The 25,079-nt window shown below is 51.8% G+C and overlaps 8 protein-coding genes across 8 annotated transcripts; 6 read left to right on the forward strand and 2 right to left on the reverse strand.

Moving 5' to 3' along the window:
* Positions 1 to 70: 70 nt before the first annotated feature.
* NEUTE1DRAFT_117138 (uncharacterized protein) lies at positions 71 to 414 on the forward strand (the record flags this gene model as incomplete). Its single annotated transcript, XM_009853054.1, has 1 exon — positions 71 to 414. One exon carries the CDS (start codon positions 83 to 85, stop codon positions 275 to 277), a length of 195 nt encoding a protein of 64 aa, XP_009851356.1.
* On the forward strand, positions 402 to 2,384 carry NEUTE1DRAFT_122569 (uncharacterized protein; the record flags this gene model as incomplete). Its single annotated transcript, XM_009853055.1, has 3 exons — positions 402 to 840; positions 898 to 949; positions 1,091 to 2,384. The coding sequence occupies 3 exons, from the start codon at positions 402 to 404 to the stop codon at positions 2,382 to 2,384; spliced, it is 1,785 nt and encodes a 594-aa protein (XP_009851357.1).
* A 5,476-nt stretch (positions 2,385 to 7,860) lies between these two features.
* NEUTE1DRAFT_122570 (uncharacterized protein) lies at positions 7,861 to 9,754 on the forward strand (the record flags this gene model as incomplete). The annotated part of the gene is made up of 2 exons (XM_009853056.1): positions 7,861 to 7,913; positions 8,412 to 9,754. 2 exons carry the CDS (start codon positions 7,861 to 7,863, stop codon positions 9,685 to 9,687), a joined length of 1,329 nt encoding a protein of 442 aa, XP_009851358.1.
* Positions 9,755 to 9,928: 174 nt separating this feature from the next.
* On the reverse strand, positions 9,929 to 13,427 carry NEUTE1DRAFT_146720 (uncharacterized protein; the record flags this gene model as incomplete). The annotated part of the gene is made up of 1 exon (XM_009853057.1): positions 9,929 to 13,427. One exon carries the CDS (start codon positions 13,425 to 13,427, stop codon positions 10,143 to 10,145), a length of 3,285 nt encoding a protein of 1,094 aa, XP_009851359.1.
* Positions 13,428 to 15,333: 1,906 nt separating this feature from the next.
* On the forward strand, positions 15,334 to 17,494 carry NEUTE1DRAFT_146721 (uncharacterized protein; the record flags this gene model as incomplete). The annotated part of the gene is made up of 4 exons (XM_009853058.1): positions 15,334 to 15,769; positions 15,827 to 16,065; positions 16,116 to 16,390; positions 16,440 to 17,494. The coding sequence occupies 4 exons, from the start codon at positions 15,334 to 15,336 to the stop codon at positions 17,362 to 17,364; spliced, it is 1,875 nt and encodes a 624-aa protein (XP_009851360.1).
* A 317-nt stretch (positions 17,495 to 17,811) lies between these two features.
* NEUTE1DRAFT_64056 (uncharacterized protein) lies at positions 17,812 to 18,958 on the forward strand (the record flags this gene model as incomplete). The annotated part of the gene is made up of 2 exons (XM_009853059.1): positions 17,812 to 17,910; positions 18,150 to 18,958. 2 exons carry the CDS (start codon positions 17,874 to 17,876, stop codon positions 18,719 to 18,721), a joined length of 609 nt encoding a protein of 202 aa, XP_009851361.1.
* Positions 18,959 to 19,373: 415 nt separating this feature from the next.
* Positions 19,374 to 21,531, reverse strand: NEUTE1DRAFT_64057 (uncharacterized protein; the record flags this gene model as incomplete). Its single annotated transcript, XM_009853060.1, has 3 exons — positions 19,374 to 19,688; positions 19,746 to 21,239; positions 21,314 to 21,531. The coding sequence occupies 3 exons, from the start codon at positions 21,523 to 21,525 to the stop codon at positions 19,505 to 19,507; spliced, it is 1,890 nt and encodes a 629-aa protein (XP_009851362.1).
* An 892-nt stretch (positions 21,532 to 22,423) lies between these two features.
* On the forward strand, positions 22,424 to 24,505 carry NEUTE1DRAFT_42181 (uncharacterized protein; the record flags this gene model as incomplete). Its single annotated transcript, XM_009851991.1, has 2 exons — positions 22,424 to 24,238; positions 24,359 to 24,505. The coding sequence occupies 2 exons, from the start codon at positions 22,424 to 22,426 to the stop codon at positions 24,503 to 24,505; spliced, it is 1,962 nt and encodes a 653-aa protein (XP_009850293.1).
* Between the last annotated feature and the right edge of the window lie 574 nt (positions 24,506 to 25,079).

Raw genomic sequence — 25,079 nt, forward strand, 5'->3', positions numbered from 1 at the left:
TCCCGGAACTCCCCATTCCGATACATCCCATAGACGACGTCTAAACTAAATCCAAAAGAAAATTGCGGAACAGACGACGATCATGCTTCCTAGTCCTCCCTTGAACACGGTACTTTCGTTCACAATGGCATTTGCTTCCTGTTCATCAATGTCTCAGATCACAGCTGGGTACTTGAACCATGGAAAAGGAGAGCAACATTCCGGTGACCTGCCAACGGGATGGAATTCGCATACCTTTGCACCATGCCTCGCTCGTGGGGAGCTCCAAGAGCTATGATGGCGTGGGACTGGAAGCCAACTGAGAGCGAATGGGTATTTCTACCAATGGTTCCCCATGTATATCCTCACTTTGTTTTTCTTTTTCAGCCTGTTGCGCCGAGTCGCTACATCAGAGATACAAAATGCTTTACTCACAAAACATTGCCTCGTTGGGCGCTCTCCTCCTCTTGGCCCAGACTTCAACGACACTCGCTCATCCTGCCAGACACACTCACCACCACAGGCACCACTTTGTCAGGGATATCGCAGCTGAGCACCAAATTGGAGTTCCAGCTGATACAAGTGAAATACTGTGGTCGGATTACACCGCGCAGACGTCGTCGAGAAAGAGGGGAAGCCTGGAAGATGATAACAAGGGGCGCAAAGAGGAAGAAGGCAAAACCTTCACCATCCGCCAAGTCAAGAACCCTCGCCTCGAAAGACGAAGTACCGCACAGCGCAATGGTTTGTCAGCTTTGCTTCACGCCTATGCCAAGTATGGTGTTGAGCCGTCGCCCAGGATCAAGAGGGCCATGAAGCTGAACCCGGCTTTTCGTGAATATCGGGAAGAGCTTGAGAAGAGTATGACTACACTGTCCCATATAATATAGAAGCAAGAGCTGATAAGATTGTCAACAGGAGGCGATATCACGGCCACAGTCGCAGCCATTCCCCCTCCCGGCAACTACGAGTACGTCTCGCCTGTCGAGATCGGCACACCTCCACAGACGGTATGGATGAACATCGACACCGGTTCTGCCGACTTGCAAGTCCTCCTTTCTTTTCTCTAGTCACCACAAACAAAACGTCTCGCTAACAGAGAACAAAACAGCTGGGTGGTCTCCACCGACACCCCTCGCTACCAAACCCGCGGCCACGCCATCTACGACCCGCACACCTCCAATACCTCGGTCCTGGTCCTGGTCCCCGACCTCAACTGGCGCATCACCTACGCCGACGGCTCCGGCGCCCACGGCATCGTCTACCAAGATCGTGTCTCCATGGACGACACGCTGTCCTTCCCCTCGCAAGTCGTGCAGTCCGCCACTTCCATCTCATGGGACTTCACCACGGACCCATACGTCAGCGGGATCATGGGTTTGGGTATGTCGTCTGGTAACACGGTTAGCGACAGTATCAAGGATGTGGAGGCCAGAACGGGGGTGAAGATCTTGACGTTTATGGATAACGTGCGAGAGCAGTTGAAGGAGCCGGTATTTACGGCGAATCTGAGGGATAATGCCGAGGGAAGCTATGGGTTTGGGTTCATCAATGAGACGGAGTATATGGGCGAGGTGAGGTATGTGGATGTCAAAGAGGATGGCATCTTTTGGGAGTTTGAGGTGGGGGGATATTTGATTGGGAGCGAGGAGGAGAAGGCAGATGAGGAGCCAGAGATGACGGAACCTGCTCAACCCGCGAGAAATCCCGACACTGAGCAGGCGTCAATGACCATCCAGCCAGACCAACCTACGGTCTCAAACCCCATCACACCTTCTTCGACCCAAACCGCCCAGCCAGACACCTCATCCTCCCCCCTTCTCCTCGAAACCACAAACTCAACCATCACCGCCGCCGCCCACACAACCAGCACCAACCAACGAATCTCCTACCCCTTCACCACCATAGCCGACACGGGCACCACCCTCCTTCTCCTTCCCGACCGGGTCGTCTCCGATTACTACTCCACCATCCCGCGCGCTTTTTATTCTTCTGAATGGGCAGGCTACCTCTTTCCCTGCGCTTACACCTCTTCTCTACCCGATTGGTCCTTTTTCCTCGGCTCGGCTGCATCAGAGACTAATACCACCACCACCAACACTACCACGACGTCTGATTCTAAAGCCGAGCCCAAACCTGATATCGGTCCAGAAGTCGAAGAAGGGCAGGAAGAAGGGTCCTTTTACTACAAAGGCACAGTCCCCGGGCGGTACATGAACTACGGCGAAGTGAACGCAACCTGGTGTTACGGCGGGATGCAGAGCAGTGAGGATATTGGGTTTAGTATCTTTGGGGATGTACTGCTTAAGGCGCAATTGGTGGTGTTTGATTTGGGAGGGATGAGGGTGGGGTTCGCGGGGAAGGAGTTGGCAGAGGGGGTTGGAAAGGGGGAGGTGAGTTTGTGAATGGGTGATGGATGGGTAGATAGATGTCATGAGGTGGTGAGGTGATGATGATGGGCGACGGGTGGAAGACGGAGTGAGTACACTACTGATAGACTTGGAAAGAGATAGGGAAGGAAAAATCATAAACGCAAAAGGCGGATACCCATCCATTGTATGTCTGACGACCTTTGGATCAGGAACATCCAGCGGCCATACGCCTGTTCATTCCTTTGTACCGACCCTTGTCCGAGACAAAATAGATGAGACCAATGAACAGATTAGGTAAACCAGTCCGCTACCGCTCGCCAAGATTACAAGAAAAAAAAAAAAAAAAAAAAAAAAAAAAAAAAAAAAAAACGCCGTTGCAAGACTGTGATAGGGATTATAACAATTCGAACAGACATCGACTAGAGCCCCATTTGAATATTTCTACCCAGGAATTGCCTAGAACACAAGATCAGAGGTGCGAAAAAGACACTAGATGCGTGATAGGAGTATACCCAAGGTATATTGTCAAAGGTCTAACTATTTTGTCTAAGACGAGCGACCTCCGCCATCGTCTTCGCTCTGGTGAGCCAGCTATCCATTCGCATCCTCGTCGCCATCCTCTACCCGTCTTTCCAACGAGTACAGATCTCCCACGGCCTTTCCAGCGTATAAATCATTGATGCCAGTCAAGTAGCCATCATCTCTTCGCATTCTACCGTTCAAGGGCGGCATCAACGGGACCGTGTCTTCAGATGCTCATCAATTCACCCCAGCAGGTCTGCACCGATTCACAAATACAATATAAACATCAACGCTGATAATAATCAACAAAGGAAATGCCAAATCGAACAACGTCACTGGCGTCGGCTCGATAGGCACTTTACAGAAGACATTAGCAGCTGATCAGAGTTCGCTGAAGAACGCAACTTACCTGGCGCTGGAGGGCAGCCTCAAACATCTGTAAAGCCGAGTGAACTCATGCAGCACCAGTCGCACCGCCACTATCGTAAGGCGGAGGTGATTGTTGGGGTTCCGATCTCGTCTTTGGCTCTGTTATCGGAAGACCTTGCTGATTTGTAGCATGAGTTATCTTCCGCCAAATAGTACAGATCAGTATCTCTAAAGGCCATACTACGACAACACAAAGTGAGGCCACAGAGATCGTAGTAATGCGGGTGCGTCGGGTGATCGGTAGCATTTCGTAAAAAGTGTCGATGGCGCTATTGCACCAAGTCTATACGTTCGTCGCCCAGTGCCAAAACCATAAGAAGCCTACTACACACCAAGCAACACTGGCTAACAGCCAAATATACCATTAGACACTAGGGTTACCATCGCATGGCACCGTAATTGGCAGGGGCAAGATTGTGTCGTTCATTCTGCGACATTCACTATTATATTAGAAAGGAGCTGGAGAAATAGGAAAGTAGAGAGTTGAATAGTAAGCGAGAAACATACTTGGAGGGAAATTTCTCGCGAAAGGTGCTCGGGCTGCCAAGCCTCTTGTTGTGAAGGCTGCGCGTAGCTAGTCTCGCAAGTACTACGAAAAGCTCGACAAGTAGCTCGCTAAACAGTTGATTTCGACGGGAAATACCGAGTTCAAGCAAGAAGGAAATAACCGATGAGTAGGCCGCTGCCCTGTTGACCACCCGTGCTGTGATGGCCGAGTGTGCGCGGAAGATAAGTCTGATGAGCGAAAAATGTGTACAATATAACTACCAAAATTTAGTTGAGTATTAGGAGAAGAAATTTGAGAGGGGGGATACAGTAGTTCAAGTAGCTGTTGGCAGGGCCCGGGTTGGGTTTCCTGTCCATTTGCTTTCATCCTTGTAACCAGTCATCCTTTCTGTACGAGCGAAGCTCACTTTTGCAGTTGCGTATGCAGGTTCGGAGGTCCGAGGTTACGGTTGCCGAATTTAATACATACTATTTGCCAGGCGGGGTGAATAACGTGCTTTAGAGTTCCCTATCGGGGAGTAGCGATGGCCGTTCGTAGGTAATTGGGGTTGGCGGTTGGTTCTTGCCTTGTTAGGTGGAAGCACGGCGGAGTGTGTACACTGCTGATAGACTTGGAAAGAGAAGGAGGCTTGGAGCTCTTTTCAGTCTTTCAAAAAGAGGAACTGTCCTCCGTTCAATGCGATATGGGACAATGATAAAGGTTTATGACGCTATGAAAGCCTCTGATGGATGGTTTCTCATGTCTCTCTCCGTCTCCTTCAAGGCCTCCAAGACTGGAAGATGTGAGTCTCACAGCATTACCCGATAGAAAGCCTAACTGAACGCTTTTCTACATCCAACAAAGCTTTAGATATTTTGTCTAGACCAACAGACAAATTAGAACTGGACTTTATTTCCGTCTTAAAACCTATGCATGCCTCAGAGTCACAATCATTGGTGATAGCGTCGGGGCGTTAGTAGTGTGGAGATCACGGTCACTGTACATATAACTTCTTTTGTCCATAAAAGGATGAACGGTCCGGTCCTTCGTGGTCGTTAATGAATTGTAGCGGCCTGGCCATCACGATGTACTGCATATTTCCAGGTACGCAACAGCGGAGAAGAAGAGGTGGCTGAGGGGTACAGATACGTACGGTGCAACTTTGGGTAGGAGAACAGAGGCACTTTCGACAAAGTCTTTAAAAGTCTGGAGCAACGGGATCCAATGACCGGGTTTCTGGATTCAGTCGTCCTGCAGGAGGGTGTAAAGAGGCACTGTTGGCACACTCTGGAGAAGCGAGGCCCAATGACCGGTTTTCTGGATTCAATAATCTGCAGGAGGGAAGGCGGTTGGCGCCGTATGGTGATGCGGAAGGTTGGATGGCTTGAGGATGGGTGTAGGGGTGCTAGGGCGACGTTGACTGGCTCCAGAGACTCTGAAGACTTGCATCAAGCCAAGCTTGAGGAATTCCAAATACTTTTGTGATAGTGGCTTGCTCATATGTGGGACGGGCTGGACCCTTCCATGGGAGAGGGAAATGGAAAGAAAGGAAATATTGATTGAGATTGGAAAGCATGGCGGCGGCACCTTGTTGCGATTGGGTACATTCGAGAGGTACCTGTCTGCCAGGGGAAGTACGTGAGTGGTGAGGCTATTCTGCCTTGGCCGAGAACCTGGTGCTTTTTGCATGAGAAAGGTTACATGTACACACCTTGCGGGAACATAGTGAACGCGGGAGATATTTTAACCGGCAGTGGTGTTCAAACGGCATGGCTTGGGTGATGCGAGTGATGAGTGGTAAAACGCCTTGCGCCTTCTTGCGGCATTGTATAGTCTACGTCTAGAGTGCAGGTGTTTGCCTAGTCTGGAACCCAAAACGGAAATGGTTTGCGTTCTCGACCGAGTTGGCAGTTCTTGCTTGTAACCCCGGGATGCACGAGGGAGTATCCGGTGTCAGTTGCTGCTCGACAGGTATGTGACGACTGTCTAATGCAGATGTCGTAGGTACGTTCCTGCTGAGAGTTTGAGTCGCGAATAGGAAGGATCAATTGAACAAAACGAAGAACTTCTTTCCTGAGGAACAAAGATCGAAACAAATCTCAATTCTTCTAGTCTCAAAAGGAAAAAAAAAAGGAAAAAAAAAAAACATCGTCAGAGGCCAAACCCTTACCCATCTGTAGGGCTGGCGGGACACCAGGATATCCTGGGATGGTTTGAACATCATCTTGATCTTCGATGAGATCAAGGCGACGGCGGGGACGGGATGGTGACGAATGGCGGGGGTCAAGGGTCATTCCATAACATCACAACGGCGGGCTTGGAAGGGCCGCGGACCACTTTCGAGTGTCGATCACTTGGACGGCCAGGAAAGCCCAAAAGAGGCACCCATCGACGCCTCGTCCGCTTGGCGAGCGTTGTGGGGTTGGGCTTCAACCGGCGAGCTTGCCAGTTTGACGAATGACGGTGTTTATCTGGGAATTCATCACTCGGGGCAAGGGGTTCAGGAACATCTGTCACAACCAGGAAAGTTGGACCAATTTCTCAACACTTGGCGTCTCAACGGGCGTGGATACGGGGGCTTGGTGATGGAAATTGCACGATCCGGCCCAGTCCTCGAGCACATCAAGTGAAATGTCAAGTTCTTTGACCACTGCCCTGTTGAACTACGAGGAGGGGAGCATGAGCTTCACATTCCCCACGTTACATTTGCGCTACCGAGAGCATGGAACCCAGTGTAAACACGGAGAGCACCGGTTGCTCTGATTGAGGGATCATGTTTCTAAATGCCCGAGGAAATCGGTTTTGCCATCGTCGGAGATAAAAAGTTTCGCTGAAGAAGAGACTTTGGCTGCTTCAGTCAGTGTCCCTTTTGTCTGACAAACAGTAGAGCGTAAAGTCCGCAGTCAACATTCGTGCTAACAAGCGAACAGGGTTGAATGGTAGGTCATGTGTGACCCGGATCCCTCAGACGCCAGACCAATAGGATGTTGCAACAAGCGCCGGTTATAACATACGGCCACACACCACGAGCACCCATGAAGGTCTGGACCTGATGAGGTGGTATACAGGTACGGACCTAGAGCGAAGAGGGAGTTTCTAGGGGCTTTGCAAGTGAAATCTCGATTCAAGCCGCGCCCACCCCACACTAACGGGCGATATGATATCAAAAGCATCGCGATTGACAAGTCATATAGCGGGAGATATCATGAAAGCTCAAGTGGCAGGCATGGAGAGGCACAGGCAGAACGTTGAAGAACAAGGGTTCACAGTACTCAGCCACACGATAATCAAGCGCCTCTTCCGGCACCGTCTTCGTTTTAGGACTTCTTTGCATCTCCGGAAGTTCGGACATGTCCCGAGAGATCCACCTATTGTTCTTCTGAATCTGGCTTTCTTTCCTAACTTTCTGCCCTCCTTTCTGCCCCCCTTCGGGCCTCCTTCTACCCCCTTTCGGGATTGGTTCGATGTGAACTGGATATGACCTCCTTCGGAACACGAAGATCATTGAGAATGCCACACACTAGTCACACGCACGGTCCCTTACCCAACACCGTAAGTACGGAGCCTTGCAGTTGAGAGTACCTCTAGCGAGAACGCCGCCGCCAGGCATACACACAAGAAACACTATATGCAGTATCAGTATACTGAAGATCTGGATCTAGGGGTTAGGACTCTCGACGATGAGGCCTACATATTTTCTTGGCAACTGATAGGGACTTTTGGACATCGAGGGTGCTTGCCTGGAACTCAGCCATGAACCCATGACGCTGTTGTTGAATTCTTGCATGATGGTCAAAAGCCTTTTCAAGGTTCTTTTCGTCGTCTGAGGGCCTCCATTGCCCGGTCGAAAACATATATAAATGCTCTCGTCCTACCCATCTCAATGACTTCACTCTTCACCTTTGTTGTCAACAGCAACAGCAACAGCAACAGCAACAGCAACAGCAACAGCAACAGCAACAGCAACAGCAACAACAATATCACACTTCCCGTTACCAACGACGCAACAACCAGACAGTTACCAGTCCACAACGACAACATCAACACCAAATCTCCAACACAGCCAGCAATATGTGCCTCTCCGAGACCGACAGTCACAAACAGAAGAGAATGACTAGTGAAAGGTAATACCAAGCTCTCCTCAAGTCCTACTTCCACGCTTCATGTCTTGCTCGTCTCAAAGAGTGTTACCTCAGAACTTCCTTCACCTCTACACTTTGTGCCCAAGACTCGCTTGTGACCTTGTCCTTGTCATTACCCTTGTCTTGGCCACCTATCAGTCTGACACCCGTTCGATCGATTTGGCCCCCAATGTTAGGCTGACAGGCGCAACCCCCCTTACCCATCACATCACTGTACAGCCACCCATTGTCTTGTCTCATCTCATCAGCTCCACTTGGCAACTTTCTTTCATTTTGACGTTACTTCAACTTCAACGTCACTTCATCTTTCACTGCAACCTCGACTTGACCTCACTTCAACTTTTCTCAACCAAGTCATCACCTCACCAGTCCTCTCTCCAAGCCCTTCCTCTTCAACCTCAACATAATCCCGTCTCGGGTCTCAACAACACCAATAAAAACTGACATTAGAGGTAACTAACCACCTCACCTTGCAAACAGCCCCCGCTACATCCCCATTACCACCACTACCACCTCCTCCTCCTACAGATCCGACCGTTCCACCACTCACTTCGACGGTCCCAACACCGGAAGCAACACCATCCGTAGCGCCCATGAACTCGTCCATGACACTCACCGTCTCGATAATCCCCAGGACCTCTACCGCCAGCACCGCAATGAGCACCTCGACTCTACCACGGTCGGCGGCAGCCCAGGCCGCTCTTTGAGTGGTACCTCTAGTCATTCTGCTCGTCGACCAGAAACAAGTACCAGAGCCAGACGCATTCTGCAGGAGCACGCTGCTGCTGGCCATGGCCATGGCCTTGGTCTAACCGCCGGCATTCGTGCTCGGGATGGAAGTGGTGGTGGTGGTGATGATGATAATGGCATGGCTCTTTCTTTTGATGATGGGGATGATGATAACTACACCCACGTTCCCTTTCCCACTCACGGTGGTGGTGGTGGTTTCGGTCTCGGTGCTAGTCGCGGTGCGCCCGAGTCGTCCGCTATTAACCTCCCCATTCGTAATCACGGCGACCGCGGCGGCCATCACTCCCACTACGACCTCGGCACCAGCACCGCCCGCAACCACCACCGCAACCACCGCCACAGCGATCGACACTCCCTCCACACCCCCAGACCACCGCCGCCCAGAGAACCCAAAGAGCGCACAACCACTTACTTCGTCCAAGATAACATCCTTATGCGCATTTCTTCTATTTCCCACGCCCACTCCCACTCTTCTGTATCCCATGCCCACTCTTCCCACTCTTCCCATGCCCACTCCCACTCCCAGTCGGGTACTCACCACCACTCCTACCCGACCACCATTGACAACATGAACGATCCCAGCGGCGACAGCAGTAACTCCAACCCCAACTTCACCAGCCACAACACCTCCGACACCATGTCCAACGAACACAGAGGCGGCGGAAGCAGTGCCGACCACAAAAGAAGGAAATGGTACCGTGATCGAATGGCAAGGATCATCCAGGATATCGAGCCGGGGTTGCCTCCTCCTCCTTCTTCTTTTTCTGCTTCAACTTTTTCTTCTTTTGGTCGTTTGGGTAGTGGCGGTCGTGGTGCTGGTGCTGGTGCTGGTGCTGGTGGGTACAACTATATGTATCCTGGTATGGGTAGTAGTACGATGGGAAGTGGCGGTGCTGGTGCTGGTGCTGGTACTGGTGGGTATGGCGCCACCAATGCTCGCGATAGTGGCTATGAAAGTTTCTCTGGGAGTCCGGGGGGTTCTTTTGGGCGTGGGCGTGGGTACTAGGTTTAGGTTTAGGTCTACCATAGGTCATGGTCTAGACTTAACATGCAATCAATCGGCCTTACCTCCTAGAATACCTAGGTGAGATACATTTGTGATCTGACGAATGGGTCAACAATAAACTCAGACCATTGACGAAATCAATACCGCTAGGGTGTGAAAAAGTACCTACAATGGATAATAGAAGAAGGTTAGAAGGATCGAACGGTTAAAATGGATCAATAAACAAAGAGGACGGACGCATACCGAATAAATACCTGTTCATTATCGCATGCCTTCTAGTGATATATCTGTTCGACAAAGAGCCCGTTACCAGTACCGAAGACCAAAGTTCATGCCCAACGTGATTGCATCCCCTCAACCCACCTGAACCACACCCATGTCCTCTTACTTTGTCTCCTCCTCCATGTATATATCCAAAACTACCATCCGTCAAAAAGAAGAAATACCTCAACGCGTCACCTCACCCCTCGCTTCCACACCCCAGCAAACCACTTCTTCCTCCCACTCCCACTCCCATTTTCTCCCCCATTTTCTCCCCCATCCTCCTTTTCCACAATCTCACCCTTGACATGTTCATCCCCCGCAAACCTCGCCCACCTCAACGTCAAACTCCCCCCCAACACCGGCAAGATACTCACCAACTCTCCCAACCCCGCATACTGCGGCGGTATCCTTACCCCCCCTGTTCCTCCTCCTTTTCCCACAACCTCAAACAATCCTCCCGCCAACAGTATCGCAAACACATTATACACAAAACTCCACCCAAAATTGAACTGGATTCTGTGCATTGCTTTTTCGCTCATGTCCAGTAGCGTCAAGATGCCAGTGAGGTTAGAGCGAATAAGCACCACGTCTGCGGCTGCTTCGGCCACGGCTACGTTATCGTTGGATCCGGATCCGGAGGTAGAAGCCATGTGCACGCCGACAGTGGCGCGGGCGAGGGCAATGGCGTCGTTGGTGCCGTCGCCACAGAAGAGGACAGTAGGAGGTTTGTTGGATTTTGGTGGGCTGAGGAAGGAGAAGAAGGAGTGGGTGCGGGGTGACGCTGGTGGCGGTGGCGGTGGGATGAGGAGGCAATTAATGTAGGCTTCTTTTTCTTCGGGTTTGCACCTGGAGCGAATGCAGTGCTCGGGAATATCGAGTTGGCGAGCAACGGAGCGAACGGCGAGGTCGTCGTCGCCTGAGATGATGTGGATAGAGATGCCGCGTTGGCGGAGTTGGGCGATGACGGATGGTGCTTCGGGACGGAGCGTGTCGTGGAACCCGAAGATGGCTGCTAGGGTACCGTCGATGGTGAAGCAGAAGGCGGTGTAGCCTTGGGATAAGATGCGCTGGACGGTTGGGTCGGATTCGAGGCCTAGCCAGCGCGAGTTTCCTGCGCGGAGTACATGGCCGGATGGTGAGTGGCCTTCGACGCCTCTGCCTGGAAGGGCTTTCTGGTGAGTGATCACTTCAGGGGTTACTCCCATAGAGAGAAGATAGGCAGAGACTGATGCGGCGGCGGGATGTTTGATGTCATGCAGCAACCCAAGCAGTAGGGACTTGGAGGTGTTAGAGTCGCTCTCCATGAAATGCACATCATAGACGTCGAGTTCCCCCTTGGTGAGGGTGCCTGTCTTGTCAAGTACGACGTGGGATGTTGTGCGGGCAATCTCCACGGCATTTAACGACTTGAAGAGAATCCCCCTGTCTCCTGCTAGCCCGCTGACCATGGTGTTGACCATGGGAACTGCAAGTCCGATAGCGCAAGGACAGGAGACAATGAGGACAGTAATGGCATAGGTGAGCGCTTGAACGATGGCCTCGGCAGCACGTAGTTTGTGTACCTTGACACCGACAACGCACCAGATGATCAGGGTGATGCCCGTCAGACAAAGAACAGCGCGGACGAGATACCCGGCCACGCGGTCGGCAATACCCTCGATCTTGGTTTTGGCCACCTTTGCCTTGTGCACCATGGTCATGATGACGCTGATGGTGTTGTTGCCGGGAACAGTCGTAAGCCGCACCCGAAGAGCTCCCGAGCCGTTGACTGTCCCTGCAATCACCTCGGATCCTTCGGTCTTGACAACTGGGCGCGACTCGCCAGTGATCATGGACTCGTCCACTTCCGAATCACCCTCGACGACAATGCCGTCGGTGGGGATCTTGGCACCCGGAACAACCTTGAAGTAATCCCCATACTGAAGCAGGCGTGCGTCAATCTCCTTCTCGTTGCTTCCGTCCTCATCAACAAGAAGGGCGTCATGAGACTGGAGCGACTTGACCTTGGACACGGACGCGACAGCCTTGTGCTGTGCAAAAGCGGCAAGGAAGCGGCCGACCATGATCAGAGTCACAAGCAAAGTGCTCGTCTCGAAGAACTGTCCTGTCGAAAGGGGACGCCCGCATACCAAAAGGGCAAACGACACCACAGAAAAGATGTATGCGGTAGTGGTGCTGAGCACAACCAAGAATTCCATGTTGATGGCCCCCGACTTGATCAGCGGGCTCAAAGCCTCGCGGTAAAAGGGGCCAGCGACGAAAATTTGGACAAGTGTCGCAAGCGCTAGGGATGCATACCCGTACGAAATCATCCGCTTTCCGGATTGTGGAAGGTAAGCCAGGACAAGGACAGGAATGGTCAGGATCCAAGAGAGCATCGTCATAACGAACAAATGACGAACGTTTTTCCAGCCAGCCGTCATGTTTTGGTCGACCGAGCTTTTGGCGAGTATCAGAGGAGGCCCCCCAAACCCAGACTGCACCAAATCTCTGGCGCCAATGACTTTGGGGTCGTAGTAGATCCTGACAATCTTCTTATCGATAATTGAAACCTGGGCCACTCCCATCGGTAATGGTTTTGAGGCAAACCCGGCTGTATTTTCAGTGACAATGTCGAGACTGCATGCTTCCTCGATGACCCGCTCACACTTCCAGGTAGTTGACCTTTGAATTTGTTCTATGACGTCGGCAGCCGACGCGAGGCCCAGATTGACGTCAAAGTCCACCTGCTTGTGTGGCACGCTGACTTTGAGATTCCGGATGGCCTTGATGTTAGCGGCCACTTGATGGAGTTCTTGGCCGCAGCACATCTTTTCGATGATGAGGACGACATGTTCATATCCAGAAAGACCTTTTTCCACATCGGCCGTACCGTCTGACTGCCCGCTCCCTGGCTGAACTGGTGTTATGCTGGACCGCGCGGTTCCTGATTCGCTATCGGTGGTGGGAAAACTGGCAGATATTTGTTCAATGTGTTGACATTCTGATGGTTGATGTTTGTTGGAAAGGGAACTTTTCCTGAATATGTTTTGGGATAAGGCGCCGAACGTCCTGGTGAGATTGGGGAACCGGCTGTGGTTGTGGTCATGGCTGTGATTGTGGCCGTGTGATACTGAACACGGGTCTCTGGAGGATTCCGAGTGTGATGGATGAGAATAATCGGCACTCTTGCTGCTGGAATGCCTCTCGCTTTGCTGTCCACCACAGCACCTGTCCTGGCAGCTGTCCGTTGTAGTCTCGACTGTGTTGGCTTCCCCTTGATGCGACTCTCTATCCCCAGTCCTGTCGCCAATCTCCCTTTTGTCGTCAAAATACTCCCCATAACCAACATTTGCGGACGAAGATGCCGTGGCTTCTAAGCTGTTATTCGTGTTTGACCCTCGGTCTCCACGACCATGTGGAGATGTCGGCACCTCCTCGGGCGTGGTTGAAAGAGGGCGCTTGGAGGGCGCGCAACAACCCGAACCGCAACCCATTGTAATCGCTGATGTTGTCTATCGCGTAGTTTGCTGTATGGTATGTTGTAAGGTAGATGTCGAACTCGCCATGAAGATGGAAGTAGAGGAAGTGCCCAGGGGGGCCCTGCTTTTCCGATTATAAGCCAGTTCGGTGCGATTTGGTGAATGCTGTCAAGGCCATTAGTGTAGATGAGCAACAAGGGTCCAAGGCATCCTGGTTGACGCCGGTTTCAAGTAAGTTGTTGACAAACACGGAAGGTGGTAGCATAAAGTATATGTGAATGCGCATGGACCGGCACGGGGAGGATGGGTCAAAGCGACACCTCAGCTCAAGGGCCAACAAGTCCCGGGAGTACAGAGTGCGTGCGAACACGAGGTTGTAGAGTGTGACGGGGTGACAAGCTATGACTTTGTGCCGCGGTGCCAGATGGATGGACTCTGGGTAGTCGAGGTGTCACTGAGGAGGTAACAGCGATAAGTATATCAAGACGAGTGGGGGGAAGGAGGAATGGAGGAGGGGTGGGATGTCAGTTACTACATTTCGGCGGTAGACTTTTCTCTTCTTGCCGTGTGTACATGTAGTAAAAGTTGGCATCTCTGATACGCGAATAAGTGGAAGGGTGGAAGTCGATACACACAAGAAAAAGAAAGCTGAGGCCTGTGACCAGTCGGCAACGATGATCATCAAAGACAACGAGTGAAAAGATAGGCATCGGGATTGACAACCCGTTCAACCCCGGGCGCGGCAGTGTAACACGGACATGCTGCCGCGGGGTATCAATGACTGGTGGTGATATTCCATGATGCCGGTGATGATTGCTCTTTCGACTCGAGTAAGGCGAGCATGGGAAGATAAGTGATATGTTAGGTAGCCATGCTTCACTGCAGCAGAGAGTCGGACTGTTTAATGGTTGCCCTGTGGAGCATGGATGAGTGTTGAACGATGTCCGGTCGAGATGATCAGTCAGGTCGTGTCTATCCATGGAAAGATCTTGGAGGGGTCCAAAGATGGTGGAGGGGTATATTTGAATGTTATAACGTTGATTCGCATGAATCAGCAAAAGCATTCTTTTTCCCTTTTTTCAAGAATACTCACTAACAAACACAGTGATAAAGTGGATATCTAAATACTTGGAGTAGTGGATCGCTGTCTCGTGGTTGGTGGAGGTCCGGGCTGTAGCTTGGAGAAATGCGTGGTGAAAGTGGGTACATTTCTACACAGTACACGTGTGCATTGTTAGTTCAATGCAAGATGGCGTCCTCCTTCTACTACTGCATAAATGCATAACAGGGATACCGGCAGTTGGCGGTGTGCTTGACCCAGCTGAGGTGCTCCAAGTCAGTCACCACGCGAGTGTACATAGTAGTGTACAAACGGTTTGCTTTGGAGAAGAAGGAGGGAATGTTTTCTCCGGAGAACAACGTGTTCTTTCTGTTACACTACCAATACGTTACCCGACCTGGTGAAAGAGGGTACTTCCATCTTCACACTTGGTCTCTCCCATAGTCAAAACACATTTCCGCATCATTTCCTATTGAAGCAGACGACGTAGCAAATCCCAATCTCCCTCGAACCCCTGAGAGTATTTACAGTATTGACCTCTGTTTTACAAAACCTCAAATTCACCTATGTAAATAACTATGTACGTAAAAGTCCCTTCGATGCCAAGACTCTGGACCGTCCCTCATAGGGCCTGTTGCATTAACAGAGGAATTACAATAGCGAGGGTGTCAAAGACACAGGGAGCACAACCGAAACATCGGCAAGAATCGGTTACAGTGGCGTTCTGTTCAAGTACTCGTCATTGACCAGACACTCATGTTTCACTCTTGTCCCTACCATACCTAAAGCCTACCTACACTACCTCACGGGATACACCATAACCATCTCGGAGTTGCGGATTAATCATCCATCAGAGACACAATGTGTGCGAGTGCTTCGCGTACAGATGAGCCCCGAAAAAGCCAGGGCTTCAACCAGAGCCCCAACCCACTCTCAGCCGATCTGACGACGAACCAAGACTTGGACGGAATCGTCAATCAGAGAGAAAACCGAAGCGGGAGTGGTGGGACGGGAATCTCGGCCCAGTTACGCCAAGATGGTGTCGGCGATGATGGTGGCGGGTTGCCTCGGCCAGAGCGAGATCGACCACCTGGCGGTGATATGATCAAGACACCCTCATCAACCGTGTCGTCACCAACCAACCCTCAGCCAAGCCAGCCTCCCTCTACCAATCAAGTGGAAGCTCCTTCTCCTGGCAGTGTCAAGCAAGCAAAAAGCCGTCTCGGACGAATTAAGCATGCCCTCATTACCTTTGGCCAGTTTGTGGGTCCCGGGGTCATGATCTCGGTGGCATACAGTGAGTGTCCCTTTCACCTACCACGAGCCTCACTTACGGAATACTTACTATGTGCAGTCGACCCCGGTAATTATGCCACCGATATTGCTGCTGGCGCATCTTATCGCTTCAAGTTACTTTTCATCGTCCTCCTGAGTAACCTATTCGCCATTCTTCTGCAAAGTCTGGCCATCAAGCTCGGCACCGTCACCGGTTTGGACCTTTCCTCAGCCTGCAGAGCCTTTCTTCCACGATGGCTGAACTACTTTATCTACGCACTGGCTGAGATTGCCATTATCGCAACAGATATTGCCGAGGTAGGTCTTTCGTCCGCAAGTAAGGAGAGTACAACACTGACAATGGACAGGTAATCGGCACCGCTATTGCCTTCAATCTCTTGTCTCCCAAGATACCTCTTGTCGCAGGATGTGCTCTCTCCATTATCGATGTCATGCTCATCCTCGTCTTCTACAACCCGAATGGCCAAATGAAAGGCCTGCGCATCTTTGAGTTCTTTGTCTGCATTCTAGTCATGGGCGTAGTGGCCTGTTTCTGCATCCAGCTCTCCATGATCTCCAACACCAGCGTCGGCCAAGTCTTCAAGGGTTACCTACCTTCCAGCGCCGTGATCGAACAACAGGGGTATGTTACCTTTTTTCTTCCCTTGAACACAACACTGATAGACCACTAGCCTCTACCAAGCCTGCGGCATCCTCGGCGCAACCGTCATGCCGCACAGCCTCTTCCTCGGCTCCGGCATCGTCCAACCCCGTCTCCGCGCCTACGACGAACAACGTGGTCTCCTCCCTGCCGAACCCGTTTCCGCCAACTCATCCGACACCAACAGCGACTACGTCGACAAAGTCCACTACGTCCCCTCCCAGTCCGCCATCAAGCACTCGCTCAAGTACTCCATCGCCGAACTCGCCCTCTCCCTATTTACTTTCGCTCTCTTCGTCAACTCGGCCATCCTCATCGTCGCCGGCGCTTCTCTGTACCAAAACCCCACCGCCCTCGACGCCGACATCTTCGCCATCCACTCGTTGCTTTCGTCCTCCATCTCGCCCGCCGCAGGAACCATCTTCGCCCTTGCCTTGCTCCTGTCGGGCGTCTCGGCAGGTATCGTCTGCACCATTGCCGGGCAAATGGTCAGCGAGGGCGCGTTGCGGTGGAAGATGCGGCCCTGGCTGCGCAGACTTATTACGCGGTCCATCAGCATCACGCCTTCTATTCTTATTGCTGCCGTGGTGGGGAAAGACGGGTTGAATGCCGCGTTGCAGGGGAGTCAGGTGGCGTTGAGCGTGGTGTTGCCGTTTGTGACGGCGCCGCTGATTTGGTTCACGAGCAGGGATCGGTACATGATGGTGATGCCGGGCGGGGCGAGGTATCAGGTGGAGGAGGAGGCAGTGGGGGATGAGAGGCGGCTGTTTTCGGCGAAGAGGGGATGGTTGGGGAGGAAGATGGGGAATAATAATAATAATGGTGGGGGGGAGCAGGAGGGAGGAGTCAAAATGGCGAATTCGTGGTTGACTACGATTGTGGCGGGGCTGGTTTGGGGGCTGATTGCTGTCATGAATGTAGCGAATTTGGTGTTGTTGGGGAAGGGCAATAGCTAGGCGGTACTTGAGAGCTGGAAGATGGGGTCAACAAGGCACAGCGGGTTTTGTAGTAGATAAACATCATGATAGAAGTTGGCTAAGTATAACATCGATTGATGGGTGACATCAAATGCCAAGACCCATACGGTACAAACTATGACAAATGACAGCGCGCGTTCACTGCCCTACAGTGACCTAACTCCCACCCTCACTGTATCCACATGACGAATCATAACAAACTCAACCTCTCAACCTCAACCTCAATTGGACATAACTCGTCAACCTTCTTATCAAGCATTCGCCAACCCATTCCCACATATCAACAATACGAGAACATTGAAGATTATTCCACATCACTACCTACCTAGTCAAACTATCTATCCCTCGCAAGCAAACAATAAATAGACAGCCAGCCCGGCTGCTCGCTTTACCCACAAATCAACATCACCTACCTACTCACTAGGTCTCCCCGCCAACTTACCTCGAACTTTCACAACTTGAAGTCACAACCACACCATACTACAAAAATGGACCGTGACCAAAACACGACCGAGGATCTTTTCGGTATGGAAGACTTGCTTCCCTTTTTTTCTATTTTTCTTTTTCTTCCTTTTCCTTCTTTTACTGTTCAATCCACTTCCCTTCCTCCCCTCCCTTCCCCATTTCCTTCTCTCTCCCCTCCCTTCCCCATTTCCCTTTCGCTTCCTTCCCCCCTCCCCCCAAGTTTTCCCCCTCCCGTCCCCCCCCCCCTCTTTTATTCATTTTTTCTCCCCTCATCTTCTTCCCTCACTAACATGGAACAGACCTCGAAAACCGCCTCACCGCCTCCCTCCTCCGCACCTTCCAATCCCTCCTCCACCACGGCGCCTCCAGCGTTAACAACACCGCGTCCGTCGGCCAAGCCGCCTACAACGCCATGGCGACCGACATCCTCATGAACGGCATGGTGCAATCGGTCGAGGAGCTTTTATCGCTTACCCGCAAGATGCGAGAACTATGGGTGGTGGGACCCCTCCGTAAACCGGGAGAGGGGGATGAGGAGGTGGAGAGGGAGATGAGGGGGTGTTGGGAGGGGGTCGTCCAAAATGTGGGGGGGTGGAGGGGACAGAAGAGGGGGATACTGCTGGGGGAGGGGGGAACGGGGGAGTATAAGGAGGGGGAGGTGGGAGCGCCGCCTGGTGTGTTGCAACTACAGCAGCAGCAGCAGTTTGGGCAAGGTGGGCAAGGTGGGGGGTTGCCGCCGTCTGGAAGCGCGACGCCGAATATGGGGGTGAGGAATTTGACGGCAGCTGGGGGAGGAGCAGGAGGACCGGGAGGACCGGGAGGACTGGGAGGACTGGGAGGACTGGGAGGAAGTGGTGGCATGGTGGCTTAGAAGGTTGTTGCTGCGCTGGGATCGGATTTCCTACTACGAGTACGAGTGAGGGTCGAGAAAGAAAAAGAAGATGGCGTCGTTGGTTCAGGTGGGAATGATGATGATGAAAGTGGTAGCGAAACGCTTGTTGATGATGATGAAAGTGATGGTGAAAGTAGTGGTGATGGCGATGGTGATGATGAAAGTGATGGTGAAACTGGTGATGGAAGTGGTGAAGAAGAAGAAGAAGAAGAAGAAGAAGAAGAAGAAGAAGAAGAAGAAGAAGAAGAAGAAAGTGGTGGTGACACTGGTGATGATGGTGATGATGATGACAGTGGTGGTGCAACTCTTGTTGATGACGATGATGATGATACCGAAAGTGATCAATCATATTTCGTGTTCACAGACGGGACCAGGATGGATATCAAGTCTTGAGAGGCATTCAGAAGCTAGGATGAATGAGGCACACCTTACCCAATTCAAGAAACACCGGAGCTGATGCTCACAACCTAGCGAAATTAGGCATACATACATACAAGAATTCAGGTTGGAGCGAAACAGATATGGGACGATTCAGGACATAGGACTGTGTACACAGCATCAAAGGATAGAGGTTACATTCAGGAAGCACCCTTTGGGGCCCAACGCAAAGAGCAAGAAGAGGTCAAAGTATCAAACCACTTTACACTTGACAGCTAGCGTATAGATACTCCATACACTACACTACGCACGCTTCTAATTGCAACGAAATGGTATTTTTTTGGTTATCCGCACTCCCTCGTCACCCTCCCACAGTTTGGACCATCAATTCGATGAACCATCCTCCGCAACACCATCAGCCTCATCTCCAAGCTCAGCCTGCAAAGCCTTGGGTATCTTTTCGGCCGTGCGATCCGACCGCTCATGCGACGCCTCGATTCCGCCCGGGGTGACCCAGAGGAAGTAATCCGTGCGGAAGTTATCGATCTGGTTGAAAAAGAGGTGGAACCTGTCACCGCTTGTCAGTACTTTTCCCACGTTCAAGAGAGTAACTCGGGATACTCACGAATTCTCCTTCTCCTCCAACTCAAACATCCTCTTGTAGATATGCTCATCCTTGAACGCCTGAATCTCCTTATCCCACTTGCCAAAATCAATGGGCTCCTTACCCAACTCCTTGAACTTCTTGTTGCTCACATCAAACACCGGCCTCTCCAGCATCAGACCCAGACCAGGCGCTTTGGGGATAGAAATCCTGCGGGGCCCGTAGCTCTCATTGACAAGACTCATGGGCGCGCCGCACCGTACGATCAAGACGGCCATGGCGACCATCTTGCGAATCTGGTGCATCATGAAACTCTGGCCGTGCACCTTGAGAGAAAGCCACTCGGTGTCATTGATGCGGATGGGCGTCGGGTTGACTTGGAAAGACTTGATATGACGACGGGCCGAGGGATCGGTGTGTGACTTGAGAATGGTGTAGTTGTGGAAGTTGTGTGTGCCGAGGTATTGGTTGAGCGCTTCTTGCAGCTTTTCGAGGCGCGGTGCGGTCACGCGGTAGCGACGCTTGGCGGCGACGTAGGCGGCTTTGACTTCGCGGACAGCGAGCTCGACGGGGGTGAACTCTCTTTCGACCTTGGCGGCGGGGGGTTGGGTCTCGGTGGTGGTGGCCTCGGTGGTGGCCTCGGTGGTGGCCTCGGTGGTAGCAGCCTCGCCGTCCTTTGCGGGCTCGGTGGCCGTGCTCTCTTCCGCCGGGGTATCCTTCATCTCAACATCCTTGGCTACATCGGTATTGGGCTTCGAGGGCTCTCCGTCGTCGGTGAGTTCTTGGTCGGCGGTGTCGTGCAGAATGCGAATGACTTCGGCTCTGATCTCGGGATCCATCTTTTCGAGAATGGGCTGGATGTCGTTCTTCTCGACTTCCTCCCAAAAGTTCTTGACGTCGTCCAGTCTGCCCATGTACTCGTCGTATGTACCCTTCTCCTTGGCCGCATCAATGATCTTCTTGCCGAGGAAGCTTTGTGGCTGTGGCGGCAGAAGAGCGTAGCTGGGCATGAGGTACTCGTACCATCTGGAATCGCATGCTTGGTAGCAGCTGAAACCGTTGGTAACACGCTGGATGCCCCATACTTTGATCTGGTCGGGCAGGTGGCTGTTGATCTTGTCGACAATGTCCTCGTCCTCGACGATCAGCTTGAGCGACAGGACGTTGGCGGCAGCGTGGACACCCTTGTCGGTACGGGCACATCGAACGAGACTGGACTTTTTGGGGTCGTCGGCATTGGCCTTGGAGATGGCGCCGGCCTTGACGAAGGCGGCGAACAGGTCGCCCTCGATGGTCTTTTCCTTGTGGTTGATCTGGATACCGTGGTAACCGGTGCCAGCGTAGCCGATCAGGACGGCAACCTTGCGCTTGGGTCGGCGTTCCTCGGCGGCGATTTCGTCGGTCGAGAAGGGGATGCTCATGTAGCTGTTGCCGTCGGCGGCTCCGTCAATCACCTTGCGGCGCTTGGCAGCACGGTTGTCTTGAACCTGGTCGCGCTTGCTCAGGAAGTCTCTTCTACAGCCTAGTCAGCGTCGGCATTAGGCGCCTGTGGCAACGAATTTGAGCACATGTCAGGTGGTTGTTCATACTTGTTGCTCCCAAAGCCGCCCGTCTTGATGTTGTTGGGGTTGTTCCTGTCCCGGTTTGGGTTTCTGTTGTCCCGGCCTCGTCCTCTCTTCTGGCCTCTGTCGCTTCGGTCGCCATTGTCCGCCGTGTCATTGGATTCGGCATTTGTGGTCTCGACAACAGGGTCAGCAGCGGCTGCTGGCGGAGGGACAGGTGGTGTGTCGTCGGCGGCCATTTTGATAGTAAGCGACTTGTGAATAGCATCAGCAACAGTGTAAAGGTGGAGCGGCCGGCGAAGTGATGGGCAAACATTAAATTAAATTTATTTTCCCTGGCGCTCTCTGATGCGCTTATCGCACTGTTCCTTACAACAAGGGAGGGACGGGCTGTACCTTGCCTATCGTGGTCTAGCCATGGCGATAGCACGGACCCTTTACGCGGGGAGGTGCTCGTTCAGTGGATCTAGTGATCTTCTTTGACTCCACCGCAGCAGCGACACTGTTAACTAAGTTCTTGGCAGTCATCACCTACCTCCTTCTCTTCTGTTTCCAAGCACATCCACTCCCTTCATTTTCTGTCCTGAAATCAACCATTTGCGTGAAGCCATCCCCGTTATTGGTGCCTCGACGGAAGTCTCACAAAAACATGTCATCCCTCCGAAACTCCGACTCTGCTCACCACCAACACAAGCATGATTGAAGACATCTCGACGATGGAATGAGGCTTGGAAATGTCTTCAACTTCTCCTTCTCACCTCCTCATGTTTTTACACTCTAGCGATACGTTAACATGACTATTCGAGGTAGGCTCTGCTACGATGAGTATCGGCCTTTCTCCATGCGAATCAAAGGCTCGATGTTGTCACACAAACAAGCATCATGGCTTGGGAAGAAGGCTGTGAGGAGGTAGCCATGAATGGCTGTACATCAGACCGCCCCCGCCACGTTGGGCTTTCAACAGCGCAGTTAAAGCTGGTCAGCTTATTTACTCTAACCATCGACCTCGCCCACTCTTTTCTTCAAAAGTACACCAACACCCTCTACTCTGAACCACGTCGCCGACCCACGACCCTACCACGAGTAGCGCTCCTGGCCCCGGACTTGAGTTGGAAAACATCCTTTCGAGCTGCCGCGATGGACCATGGGAATCAGTACAAGCACCAACGGATCGACCTGTCTACCGATGCCATTCGACTGGTTCGTCTCCTGAGAGGAAATCGCCGGGACCCCATTCAGTGCGAACTCTTCGAAACCTTCCTCCACCAGGTGGAGGGTGTACCCTATGAAGCCTTGTCATATGTCTGGGGCGATTCTCCCGTCGCTTGTGAAATCGTCATCAATGATCGGAGGTCGCTTGTCAAGGAAAACCTTCACATGTCCCTCCTCGCTCTACGGCAGACCTATGAGGACAGAGTCTTGTGGATTGACGCCATTTGCATAGACCAGAGTAACGATAAGGAAAAAGGCCACCAGGTCGGGCAAATGAGACTTATCTATGAATGTGCCCAACGAGTCATGGTCTGGCTTGGCCCAAGCAACCTCGAAATTGATTTCCTCATGAATACCACTGCACGGTGGGATTATCAAGCACGGCAACAACCAGGAGCCCAACACAAACAGAGCTGGATCGATTCCTGGACCACGTTCACTGCTGACGAGACCGGTCTGTACAAAGAGGAAGTCACTGCTCGACGTCGCAGTTCCTTGGAAGAGATACTGGACCGACCTTGGTTTCGAAGAGTTTGGATCCTTCAAGAGGTTGCCAGCGCAAATAAGGTTACGATATTGTGCGGCTCGAAAGCAATGTCCAGCCAAGGCTTCGGTCTTTTGCCCTTTCTACTGGGGTTCGAACCGGACCCTCATATCGAAGCAGTTCTAGACATCCTTCCGGGGTTTCGCCGGAAAGAGAGCTGGTGGGGTGAAAAGCAAACTCTTGAGACACTCCTCCTCAAGTTTGGGACGAGTGAGGCGACCGATCACCGGGACAACATTTATGCCTTGCTTGGCATTGCTTCAGACGTTCGCGCCAGCAGCGCCCTTCTCCCAGACTACGAAATTTCGCTGGGCCGCGCTATATGCCACACCATCTCATTCTTACTCTTCAACGAGGCTTATGACCCGTCTGCCCGTCCCTTGCCCGAGGTTGTGGACTTCGCTACATTCATCCGTATTTTGCCAAACCTCTCAGACTATTTTTTGGGCTGGGCGTTGCAAAGACATGATGATATCGCAGCGGCAACTGTTGTGCCAAAAGCTGTCGATATCAACAGATATTACCATCTACCAAACCTTGCGCCTGTTACTGGACTGTCACCTCTAGGGTTCATCATCGGAAAACCTAAGCTGGACAACACGTTTCGGGCAATCTTAGCACGACATGATGCTGATATCGTGCTATCCACATCTCACCTATGTGGTGGGGATGGAAGGTTCACTGATATCTACAAAGAGAAAGAGGAGACGGGAAGCGATTGGCACGCCCGGAAAATTTGTCCAATGTGTCGAGGTGATCTACGTCGGAGACACCTAAAGCTCCAGAATTGCGCCTTGAAACAACTCAAGCACATCCTCCAGCATCCAACTGCAGGCAAGGCGAAAGTCAAAGATTTGCAACCGCTTTTTCATTACGCTGCCCTAACTTCTCAACCCACGATTTGGGAACTGCTGTTCGAAGTCACTCAGTGTATTGATCTGGAGAGTTCAATCGATAGTCTGACCAAGGCCTTGTCTGACAGGATGGGAGGTGTTTCACATTGCACGCGTCATTCTACGGCTATATATGAGTGGTTTGATGATGCTGTTGGATGGACCACCAATTTCGTCAGGCTCATGGATTTCTTGTTTCGTAGCAGACGGACATCTCTCGTTAAGTTTCAGTGTGCAGACGAGTTGGCTGAGTTGTTTGTCCAAGTTTCCTCTGTGTCACGCGAGGCATCCCCGGATTATCTTGTGAAAATCATAGCAGCATGGCGACTTATGAGAACAGGAAAGCGGCTGTTTGCGGACACTGATGACAGACTTATGCTCGATCTTTACAGTAAGTGGCACGACTGCTTTGTATGGATCAAGGAAGAGCTAGAATGGAAAGATTCAAAAGAGTTGGCAGAATATAGGCTCATAAGCGAACAGCTCTTGTCGCAAGTCCCGGGAAGAGTCATTGGCGAAGTCGATGTCATACCCTCTAAAGAGCTAAATCCAATGCTGAACTCAAGCTAGGTTCTCTTCCAGGTTGGAAAAGGGGGAAGTGGATTTGTCCTTGATGGTGGTTTCTAGCATCTTTTGACAGATGTCTACGTACGCGCTTCAATGGCGCAGATGAGGTCGGATTGCATGAGTTGGGACATCATTTTTGCTTGGATCTGTTTCCGACCGAGCTTGGCGGTTTGGTGGGATGTTTTCATTGTTGCTGAGGCTGAACGCGTCTTTTTTTTTTTTTTTTTTTTTTTTTTGTTTGTTTGTTGAGATGGTTGCACGTTCGATATCTTTCTCTCTGGCTGGGATAAGAGACGGCGATGGAGCTTGCCAATGCGTCGTCCTTCGCTACTTCAACCACACGTCATGCGAAAAGGCATACTCAAGGATATGTGTCACCAGTCGAAGGCGCCCAGGCTTGGTCAAGGGCAGGACTACCGAATTTTCCACGGCTTGGACAACTTGGGTTATCACAGGGCAGAATTGTCGTTATGGCGATGGTACCCTAATGATGATGTTGATTTCAGTTGTCCACCAATGATTTAATGAAACTCTTCGTTTTGGGCATTAGGGGATCCCTTGGAATCATGCGGAAATA

The sequence above is a fragment of the Neurospora tetrasperma genome (assembly GCF_000213175.1).
Source record: "Neurospora tetrasperma FGSC 2508 unplaced genomic scaffold NEUTE1scaffold_3, whole genome shotgun sequence".
In the NCBI taxonomy this organism is placed as follows: Eukaryota; Fungi; Ascomycota; class Sordariomycetes; order Sordariales; family Sordariaceae; genus Neurospora; species Neurospora tetrasperma.